Source organism: Rhinatrema bivittatum, chromosome 13 (genome assembly GCF_901001135.1).
Source record: "Rhinatrema bivittatum chromosome 13, aRhiBiv1.1, whole genome shotgun sequence".
Taxonomy (NCBI): Eukaryota; Metazoa; Chordata; class Amphibia; order Gymnophiona; family Rhinatrematidae; genus Rhinatrema; species Rhinatrema bivittatum.
Window position 1 is genome coordinate 17,943,931 of NC_042627.1, and position 11,679 is coordinate 17,955,609.

At 43.1% G+C, this 11,679-nt stretch overlaps 1 protein-coding gene across 2 annotated transcripts in view; it reads right to left on the reverse strand.

Annotated features, from left to right (window-relative positions):
- Positions 1 to 11,461, reverse strand: part of ARID3B (AT-rich interaction domain 3B) — a 138,682-nt gene extending 127,221 nt beyond the window's left edge. Inside the window, exons 1-2 of one of the 2 annotated variants that reach the window (XM_029574810.1) lie at positions 11,031 to 11,461; positions 3,311 to 3,946 (exon numbers count right to left, since the gene is read on the reverse strand). In XM_029574810.1, the coding sequence (XP_029430670.1) occupies positions 3,311 to 3,946; positions 11,031 to 11,066 (672 nt within the window). In that variant the 5' untranslated portion in view covers positions 11,067 to 11,461. The remainder of the gene's footprint in view (positions 1 to 3,310; positions 3,947 to 11,030) is intronic. The other variant, XM_029574809.1, reaches the window with a different exon arrangement.
- Between the last annotated feature and the right edge of the window lie 218 nt (positions 11,462 to 11,679).

The following is an 11,679-nucleotide window of genomic DNA, read 5'->3' on the forward strand; positions in this document are numbered from 1 at the left end:
TCAAGCTGCTAGAAAACCAATGTCATCTGATGCTTCTTTAGTGAGCAGTGGGAAATGGGTTGATGGTTCAACTCCAGTTGCAAATAGACAGCTGTCTATATAAAAACCATAGTTTACCAAGCCTTAACTGTTGGTCAGCAATCTCAGCCAAGGGTTAAATTATCATGGTAAACACAACATGGGGCAGGTTTTTAATCTTATGTGCACGTGGTACATATGTGCGCGCTACCCGATGTGCACAAATGTACACCCGATTTTATAACATGCGCGCGCTGCCGCGCACATGTTATAAAATCTGGGGTCGGCGCGATAGCTTTCCCCATTCCCAGGGCTTGCGCGCGCCGCTGAGCCTATGCAAAATAGGCTCGGCGCGCAGGGGTAAGTTTTAAAGGGTTATGCACGTAACCCTTTGAAAATCTACCCCTATGCTTTCACACCTTGGAGGTGATCTCTCTGCAACAGAGCTGAGAAGCACTGGCAAGGACATACGGCTGATGCTGGCACCGATGCCAGGAAACGCTGTACCTGATCTGCGCTGCCAACAGGTGGCCAAACCAAGCATGCTATTTCTCTTATCTTACGATAAAAAAAAAAAGTGTTAAGATTCCGACTGCATAGCCATGAGTCACTTCAGTTTTTACAGTAGCCTGAATTAGTCACAGCTCCACATCTAAAAAGCCCTTGGGATATACATGTCAAGTAAGAAACTCAGGTGCTCATAATGAAGTTCAAAGTAATGGCTCAAAATATTACACAATGGGAGAGTTAAAAGTATTCTCTGCTTAGCACTGTAATGTCCTTTTAAGTCTTAAAGTGTGCACCTAAATTGTACCCTATAACAAGAAAGCACATCCCCTGAATGGCACTTTCTGTTACTTGCACACATGCTTAGGAGTGGCCTTTTATGGCGATGCCGACGATAAACTCTCCCATCCCGACTGGCGCTCGAGTTGAGTTTTCTCCCAAGCAAGAGGTGCAACACTAGTTCTCTGGCGTTATCAGTTAAAAGAAATAATTTATAGAAAAAGACTATACGGCCTGCAGAGTCTGCCCACTAATCCAACGATCATGTAAGTGCAGCAGTAGTACTGAGGATGGACAATTGCGGGAGGTCCGTACAAGTATAAACGAGATGCAAAGAAACACAATTTATCAATTTTACTTATTCAATGACCATGTGCTAGATAATAAAATTTTGAAGCCAAAACAAAATTTCTTCAAAAGCCATGTTAACACATGCAGTCATCCTCCATTTCCTCAGGTGGGGGGAAAAAAATTAGGTTTTCTTCACATTCCTAATACTTCTAACCTTAACTTTACTGCAGCAATTAATCACGAAAAGAGAGAGCACCTTTGGCACAGTCAGAGTGGGACTGCTTACAATACTGCTAATATCCTGATATTATAAACGATTGTACCCTGGAAATAAATTGCACTGACATGCTAAGCAATACAAATTACTGTCTACATACAGTTATGTAGCAAGCACTATCCTGAGGGAGGATGCCACAGTTTCCTTAAACTGACAAATATCCCTTCTAACAACGGTTATCACCTCTCCTCCAATATTTAGGTTAGAAGTAAAACGAGTACAGCATTTCACAGGAATGCATTTAAAGTTAAACAGTTCTGTTCTACCAGTACACAAGAAATGTCAAATCTCAGTGAATTGCCAGTGTCCATTACACCTATGCTTGAACTCTTGGGACAGCCTCTAGCACAGGGCTTCCCAAACTTTTAACCAATGTGATCCTGTTTTAGCAGGTGAAACATTACACGACTCCAGAGGACATGCGATCCCCCTTCAACAACCCCAAACCCACCACCTGATCCCCTCTCTCAACATCCATCCCCTCCAAAAAGGACCCCTTTCTCAACCTCTGTCCCTCCAGTCAATCCCCACTTCCATCCCTCAGCTGCTCTCATCTCCCCAACCCACCCAACTTTTTCACCCCTTCAGTCCTTTTTTGCATCATCCCACCTCAAAGCTCGGGGTTCCCAATGATCCTCTATCATCCCCCTCCCTCTCACCTCATCCCCATCCCCTCTCTCTCACCTCCTCCACTCCACCCCTTCTCTTATTTCACCAGTTGATTCCCCCTCTCACCCCAGCTCTTCTCTTACACCCCCCACCCCAGTTGATATTTGTCTTCATTTCCCTCGCTCTCTCCACCTGACCTAACCCCATAAACCTCTCCTGTATCTGAACCTTCCCTTAAAACAGCCCCTTCACCAAATATCCTCCAGGCCAAGATCAGCAGCAACATCTTCCTTTGGGCCTCAGGCCAAAGCTGGATGACAGCTGTTGAGAACAGAGGACAGGATGAGAGATCCGACGACAGGGGCAACATTTTATTTTCTTAAGTAGATTCCAATGCAAGCTCATAAGCCCTGCAGCAGCCCCCAAATCGCTCCTCACACAGAACTTCCTGTAGCCACAGAAAAATCAGGCAAGGGCAGTGCCACTGCTGGCTCAGAGACCCACGCAGACTTCCACTACTAATGCTGCTGCTTCTTGTGCCTAAAGAACGCTGCCATCTGAGACACTTGGGACCTCAACTGAAAGTTTTCTGACCCCCATTTGGGGGCTCTGATCCACAGTTTGGGAAGCACTGCTTTAGCAAATGAATTCTAGTTGCTCAACTTTTACTGGTAGCTAAATTCACCAAGCCACCTACTGTAATGTAAACCCAGATCTGAACCACGGGCGAGCCCACGAGAAGATTATAGATATCAAGAAGCTGAGATATGGGAGAAGACTCCAAATAGAGCCACATTTGTGGCTGTTTTAGAAAGCACTATGGTTTATGCTCCTCTTATGTTTACGATTGCTGATTCTGTTTGGTTGGTTTAGTTCGCATGGAAGGTGATTCACTCACCTTTATGTCTGTATGACAGCATTAATGGATGCATTATGGCTGGACCTTTTTTTATGCCAAAATATGGAATAAAAAGAGTTAAACAAAAACAGAAAAGAAAAGAAATGCATTTGAAGTCCTGCACTCCTAGTTAAATGGCTCTTCTATTTATTTTGGGTATCAATTCTGAATGTGAAATAAGTCCACAAGCAGAGCAAATCATTACTTTGGTTACGTAATGATCTATTTCTCCATAGGCATGTTCCAGAATTGTATATGAAGTCCTTGTGATAGCAATACCCCTCTCTATTCAGAATTTGCTATTCTTGCACATTTATCAACCTAAATATCCCTTGCTGTCCACTCTACTCCAAACACAAAAGAACAATTTTCTATAATCCTCATAATATAAATTTCCAGCAGGATCCCTCTTTATGTTGGTTGCTACTAACCTGCTTGAACTGCTCATCAAAGCCCCGGTTTTGATGCCTAGATGGGGACCCTGCAGAGAAGTCCATTGTAGTGTCTTGGCTTTCCTCCTTTATTCCTTGTGGTCGTTGCACTTGAGTCCCTGGCACCAGGATGTGCCTGGAGGTAGAGGCTGTTCTTTGGTCATGCTGAATCGTATTAGGAGCCTGGAAGTACCTCAAGGAGAGAGAATCCTTCTCAGCGACATCCTCCTCCTCCTCCTCATCATCATCCAGATAATCTTGCTCAGTTTCATCTACTAACAAGCTGCCCTCCTCATCCTCATCTTCCGAGGGCTCAGGGGTCATACTCCTCTCAGCGAAAGTCTGGGCGACCCCTGCAGCTGGTCCAGTAGTAGACAACTGAGACAATACTGGACCACAGGCTCCCTTGGCAGATGTAGCTGCTAGGACAGCCTGCTGTGTAGCCAGCTGCTGGGTATAAAGCCGCTGAGCTTCTCGAATCTGTCTCTCCCTATTTTCCATCCCTCGGGCCACCTGCTGCTGTTGCTTCTGCAGTTGCTCCATAACAGCTTCCAGCTTCATCCCCTGCTTGGCATGTTGGTGAAAGTGAGCACCACCCGATAAAACCGGCTTCAGGCCTTCAGAAATTAATGACGGCTGAAAAGCAAAGCAAAGATGGAAGAGTCTTTAAGCACACCGGAAACTCATTCTTAAACATGAGCCAAACAACTAGATTGTTTAATAATAAATGCACTCTATTTACAGTAATAGTAATTCTCAGCTAAACAAGGCTTAAATGCCCCCATCTTTTGAAGGAGATGTTAATGTCTACAGATAGAATCTTAACAGTCTTTCGACCACTGCTAAAACTGAGATTCTGTCATGACCCGTGGCTAAACCCCAGCAGGTGCTACAGATATGACAGATTTTATAGCGTGTGTGTCACATGGCAACTAGCAGAGAGAATTACACAAACTCTCCTGTTTGTCGAATGACATTGGGTCCAAAAAGAACAAAACTGGAGCCTCCGATTCGGCTCTCTGCTGTAGGAGTGGGTCAAAAAGTGATTTTTAACAATGAGTTCTACAGATGTGGGATGGTGGTCATCACAAAACACTTACATAAAGACCATCCAAAGACCTCAGTTTTGCACAGTAACATTTTGTCCCCAGAAAGACCCTTTGATATTAATCAGCTTCGATGTGAAACACAAGCATTCAAGTGTCTTAAAACATAGGGTAGTTCACTTAATTAAATCAGTCACAAGTCTAGTCCATAAGGCATTCCACAGTCACTGTTACAGGTCTGCAATTATGTTTACAGTTTGTCCAAACTGTGCAGTCATCAGATTAATAATTAAAAAACTCATCTGCAGCATGCAACTAGAAAATACCCACAGTACCTGAAGGTAATCCGCTCTGAAGTGTCGAAAAGTGGAATATAAATAATAATAATGTAGTTATACTCAGTAAGTTTTAAATGGCTCCTTCACAGCTTTACAGAGATCGATTGCTTACTGTGACTCATTTACAAACCTGCATTCATTGTATGCACCTCAAAAGGCTGAAGAGCTGAGCTAATCCAACTGGGTTGCAAGCCCGTGAGCCCATTACTTGGCCTCTTTTCTGGTTTTGCATTATTCCAGGAAACAAATGTTGATTTATTCAATTTAAAAGCTTTTGTATACCAGTTACAGAAAAAAAATGGAGATCGAGGTGGTTTACAGGTTAAAATCATACATAATATAACAGATTAAAAAGGACAGTATAATAAAACAAAATGTACATTAAATGGAGGAGGTATTATTCTGAACTATGCACGTCGAAGGCAGAAGAACACAGATAGGCTTTTCATTTCTTCTTAAACCCTTTGGAGTCTGTTGACTCTGAGCGTAGTTGGGATGGAGCTCCGGAGGGAGGGGCCTGCTACCCAGAAGGTGCGTTTTCTGGTTATTTCTAGGCAAGCGATTTTAATCGTTGGGACCTGGAGAAGATTTTTTTTTTGTCAACAGATCGTAAATGACGCTGAGGTTGATGCAGGTGTACAGAAGTTGCACAGTCAAAACATCGGAGGGATTGTGAACTGAAAATTAGTAAGAGAATTTTATAATGAACGCATCAGTTCATTGGAGGCCATGGAGGCTCAGGAGAATTGGGGTAATGTGTTAGTTAGAACGTGAGCTGTGGTGTTTTGGACAAGTTGGAATGGAAGGATCGTCGATTCTGGAGGCCAACATACAAAGAATTGCAGTAGTCTTATCCTGAAAAGAGGAGGGCTTGCAGGACTGTTCTGAAATCTGCAGGGAATAGGAGAGGTTTTAGTCTTTTAAGAAGATTTAATTTGTAGAAGGATGTTTTTACTAAATTTAGATATATTGACTGTCATCAACAGTTTGGAGTCAACAATGAGGCACACACAAAAAAAAATGTCTATTTCTTTAATTTTCTTTTTCAGTGTCCAACAACTGAAAATAATGCCAACCAGCCAGCTATGGAGTACTCTCACTTTCAGAAGCACAGCTTCCTACCACGATCAAAAAGCCACAGACAAGAGCACCATCTATCAGGGCCCTATGCCCTGTTCAAACCTATTCAGATGTGTTTAGAACTCTGCACCTCCATAAACTGAATCAATTAGGGACTTCCTGTCAAAAACCAGGTTTTTTTTCCCCCTAAAGTGGTGCAAGATTTGACTTGACTTCTAAAATCCAGAATGCAAGGGATCCTGGTCATTTTGAAAGTCTTACATAAAAGCAACTGCTTCAAGAAAGAAAATGGGGGTTTAGTTCAGTTTCCCCCCCCCCAAACCTCTCCTGGAGGGTTTCAGGATTACCACAATGAATATGCATGAGATATTTGCATGCACCAGTTGTCCAAAGTATGTAAATCATCTGAAGCATATCCATTATGGATAACCTGAAATCCAGAGTGCTTAGGTGTGCCTTCAGGAGACAGTTGCAAATCACTGGTTTTGTTGAATTGTGTGACAATTATATTTGGAGTGGTTTATTTTGTTATTAGAGCAGATTTATTAGGTTGGATTTGGGGATGAAGTTTGTACATCGTGGGGCTAATTTGTGGGTTTGTGTCCTTTACACAGCCTGAGTTAATATCCTGCCTAAACCATATCCTGCCTAAACCAAAAATCAATAAGTAGGATCAGTATAAAAAAAACCTCCCAAAACCCTACCCTTCCTTTCCATGAATTTCCTAAAGATTTAGATAGAAAACGAATCCTTTGCTTTTCGGTCTTCTCTGGAGATGTTCACCAACCTTAGTACGAACAAACACATCTATATGCTCAAATAAGAACATAAGACGTTGCCATACTGGGTCAGACCAAGGGTCCATCAAGCCCAGCATCCTGTTTCCAACAGTGGCCAATCCAGGCCATAAGAACCTGGCAAGTACCCAAAAACTAAGAAGATCCCATGCTACTGATGCCAGAAATGGCAGTGACTATTCCCGAAGTCAACTTAATAGCAGTTAATGGACTTTTTCTCCAAGAACTTATCCAATCCTTTTTTAAACCCAGCTACACTAACTGCACTAACCACATGCTCTGGCAACAAATTCCAGAGCTTATTTGTGCTGAGTGCGCAAAATGTTCGGCTTCCCAGAAATTTATTTCAACACGTTGAAACCAGATCAGCAGTCAGAGACACAAAAGAAATGAACTTGGGAATAGCTACTACACCACTTGAAAAAACAAAACCTAACTCAAGAAATGTCTGTGCATGCCTTTTATTTTTGTTGGTATGCCTTCTCCAGTCCCTCTCCCAGGATGGCTAAGAGCTGGAGAGGAAAACTGCCTCAAAACTGAACCACTCTGGGGCCAGCAGGGATCATTACTGCAGCGTCATTCTCCCCTCCCTCCAAGAGCCTAAGTGTCTCACCCAAACTCTAACCAGTACCAACAGACAGGGGCCTGAAACACAGATCCGATATGCTGCAGCAAAGTCTCAAGGCCAGCCGTGACTATATACCAATCAAAAGCATGCAATGTCCCAACATGCTGATGTAGGATTATTCAAATTTAGGTTCCTTTGAATATTTTTATTTTAAACAGGCATTCATCTAAAACAGCTTCATTATGTTTCTACAAATATCTGGGAAGACAGATGTATTTTTCACAGCTGCCTATTCAACAAGGATTCAAATGCAAGCTCTACTGTATAAAAACCAATCGCTCATGACATATTTCTACGACAATCAGAGGCAACAAAACATTGTGGACTTCATTTTGCATCAGAGGCATTTGCTTCATGATCAGGAAAGTTCGCAGGCAGTTTTCCCATTCACCTGCAAAGTTGTAACAGAAGATGACTGGCCAATGTGTTTCACATTCTTAGAGCGCAGTTTACACACCCTAAAATGATCTCAAAGCTGCACCTTCAGAAATAAAAGGAATAGGTAACTCCCTAATGAATCTGAGGAATGCGTTCAATGCATTGTCCTGTACAAAGGTGTCTTCAGTATGCTGGTCCCAGAAAAACTGGATCGGTCTGTAATTGTAATAACCCCCAACAGAGTGCTGGTAGTCTGAAGAGCTTAAAGATTCGAGACTCAAACCAGAGCTTTTAACCCAGAAAAGGCAGTACACCCAGGGCAGATAATTGAAATTATATGCTAAAATGTGCTGTTTTAGGGATTTTCCCTGGTTGTTTTTTTTGTTGTGTTTTTTAATTTAGAAGCAAATGACAAAAAAATTCCAAACAGAAAAAATGCTGAAAAGGAGCATCCTAACTGGCAAAGTCAGGTGGCATCACACAAACAACTTCACCTTAGCATATCTCTTTCCACCACTACCTTGAATCGGAAGTGGACTGGCCAAAGCAGCTGTTAATAAAAACGACCAGAGCTTCGTCACAGAACTTTCAGCAGCCATCTGGGAAAATCACTTGCCTAAAACAAAAGAACCGCTCTCTTCCTTTTCATTTTTCCACATTGGTTTTGGGCATAGTCAAACTTGGGGCATCTGAAGGGCTATTGTAGTCTTAAGGTAAGCTTCTAGTTGAGATTGCATTGAGATATTTTAAGAACCAGTTGTTACAACAAATCATTTCTCTTGAAAGAGGATGTTTGATAAAGGAGCCCAGAGAAATTGTCCTGGAGAAGATCAGAAATTTGAGGTACTGACTATTGGGGCTTTTTGTCATGTGAACTGGAAAATGAAGCTCAAAAGAGGAAGCAGTGCATTTAAACATGCAAATTTCTAAACCATTTTAACCTCACCAATTAATAACAAAAAATAAGGCATCTAGACCCAGGAGGTGAGGTTGAATGAACCAGGTTTATTTAACCTAAGGAAGAGAAGAGAGCAGCATTCAAACACATTGAGGGGTTATACTGAAAATGCTGTTTGGTTCATCGCCACTACAGCAGGAAAGATTTAGGTCAGACATTAGGAAGAACTTTCTAACTGCAACAGTAATTAAGAATGGAGGAAGTTACTCAGGATGGTGATGGAATCTCCATCACTGGAGGCTTTTATTGTGATTAGATAAACATCTGTCTGGGACAATTTAAGCAAAATGGATCCTGCCTCGAGGCAGGGGGAGGACTAGCAAGATGAACTCTTCAGGTTACTTCCAGCCCTGTTTCTATGAACAGTCCCAAAAACAAAACTAAAAACAATAGCAGCATCCTAGTGAATGGTTAATGAAATTAATGTTTAAAGCCTTTTCTTCTTTTCCCCTTTTATCCCTTCATCTTTGACCCTCCCTTCCCCCAGATGGTATAGCTGGGTGGCTCTGGAAACCCTTACGGATTCAAGGGTTGGAAGGGTGCTTCCTTCATGACACCTCCTCAGTGCTGCTCACCGCCTGGCAGAAGCTGCAACTGCCCTTCCGTCCCAACATGAGCACATAACTTCAACAGCGTATCCAAACCCAAATGAATCTGGTATGTGGCAAGGAAAATATTGCACATCCGGGAGAGTAATCAGCATGAAGGAAATGCTCAGATGTGGTTGTGGTTAATAGCTGTCTTACTCCACACCAAGTTGGGGCTTATTCCCGTGCTCTTATCAGACTGCTTATACTCTAACTGAACATTCCATTTTATTTATTTATTTTTTACTGAGCCACCAGAAAGTTTGCCTTCTTCTTAGCTGACAAACATTGCATGATCCACAACAGTTGCAGTTTTTATTTTATATGCAAGATTATGTTAACAGTTGGTAAACTCCCAAGCATATGATTCATCTCTTCAGATGCACCCAGGGTTCTCAGCTCGAGTCCTTCAGGGCCTCATACAGGGGAACCAAATTTCACAAATGAAACTGATTCTTGGACTAAATATATTCCATGATTTGTAATTAAAATTTACTGTAGATATCCTGAAAACCAAACCCATTTCCAGTATTTAACGTTTGGACCTGAATATCCCAGAAACCTGTCTCATATTTAGAGTTCATCTGAACTGGCATGTAATCATTTCTACTGATTTTTTTGAGCATTTTTGTTTTATTTTGTGGAGGCTACATTACAGCAGTTGAGAGTAAAATGTTCAACTAAAGTGTAATTGTACCTGGGTCTGCAGATGTTAGCACGTTTTCCCAAACTCAATCACTGCCAGAAAACTCACCTTAACAATGGAAACTGCTAAATCTGTACAGCAGAAAGTTATAATTCAAGCAAAAAAAAACAAAACTGATGGATGAAATGTCTTCACATGCTTTTTTTCTCCTGTTCTCAAAATAATTTCATATTTTTAATGCATTCTCTGTAAATCTGGGTGATAATATAACTTCAAACTATCACCATATTGAGACCCAATATAGTAATGGATATTGGGTCATACATTATCTTAAAAGTGGATAAGCACCAAAGTAGCCAATTCGAGGCACTGCATGCATGCATAAGGCACTTTCCATTGACCATTATTAATTGCTAGATGAGTCCCTATAAAATTATAACTCCCTGCAAAGTTGCAATGGCATAAACAAGAACTTGGGAGACCTCATGCTAGCATACAATGGATATTAAATCCAATTATTGGTGATATCAATATTTGATATGGAAAAGCTCATAAATTTAAGGATTCATACCTTTTTTTTTTTTATACCTTCATCGTTGGTATATCAGGAAATCGTAGCCTCCAAGTGATACCAACATCCTGATGTTCTCTCATGGCTCTAACACCCTGTCATCAGCATGGCCTGTTGTGGGGGCCTCCGTCTCACGGCCATTTAACTCTGCTAGCCTTAACATGTCCTACTTTTCTAGTCCTTGTGCAAGATGACAGCCCTGGAATCCAAAGTCCTCCGTTTATTAGAAGAACGAGTCGAGTACCGAGCAGCGGCGTGCAAGCTTCCCCACAATGCCCTGCCGAGGTGCCTGGACTCAACAGTTCAAACCTGCAATATCTGATCCTGATACTAAGCCTAACAAAATGGTACCTACTGAATGCCAGTGTGTGATAAGGGCATGGGGGCCCCTGTCTACGAGGAACTGCACATTACCCGCCTAACAGCTATTTTACTGGTAACGATTTAGAGGGGAAAGGCTCCGAAATCCCGTGCCAAACCCCTCAGCCATTCAAAGGAGGTGCCTCTCTGGGACATATTACACCCCGCAAGCGTGAGACTTTACACCCTGCCAGCCATAATACGTCCTACCTCAGACACCTTACAACCTCTCCGAAGATAAACTCCTCCTCTCCCCCATTATCTTGCCCGTCCCTGCAGCTCCGCCGCTGATTCTCTCTCTCTCTCCCTCCCTCGCCCTCTTTTTACTCACCATCAAGTCTTTGCCGGCGCCAGAATGTTCCACCATCCTGCCGCGCCTTCAGCGGTCGAGCCTCGACCGACCGGAGCCCGAGGCCGCCCGCATTCACTGCACAGAGCGGCCGGATCCGTGCCGTGGCTCCCAGCGCGGCCAGGCCCCTCACGCCGCGCGCGCGCGCTACCCTCCGCCGCGGACGGAAGTGACGCGGCGGCGGCCGCTGCGCACCCAGGACTCTTCTCACGCGGTGCCCGAGAAATCCTCGACCACGCTCTCTCCTCCGTCACTGCCGGAAGTGATTGTTTTCGCGCCCCTGGCTGGGGAAATTCATACAGTTATGCGCTGCCTATTTGGCGATTTTTTTTTTTTAAGCCAGCGGAGATTTTAGAACTCTAAACGCGAGAGGTAACTAGGTTAGCTTTTTTTTTTTTTTAATTTAGCGACAAACCTGCCGACTTTCTCACATCTCTAAAATCTCCAGCGGGCACCCTATTGGCTGAGCAAACCTAAAACCAGAAAATGTTGGTATGTTTTTACCAGCGCTCCGCCCCCAGGCCTTCCTCTTGATGATGTAGCCATGGCCACCGACCAATCCTAGGTGGGAAGGGTTTGGGGGTCCGCGAGACTCTATGGGATGCAGCCAATGGGAAAGCTTTGGAGGGAG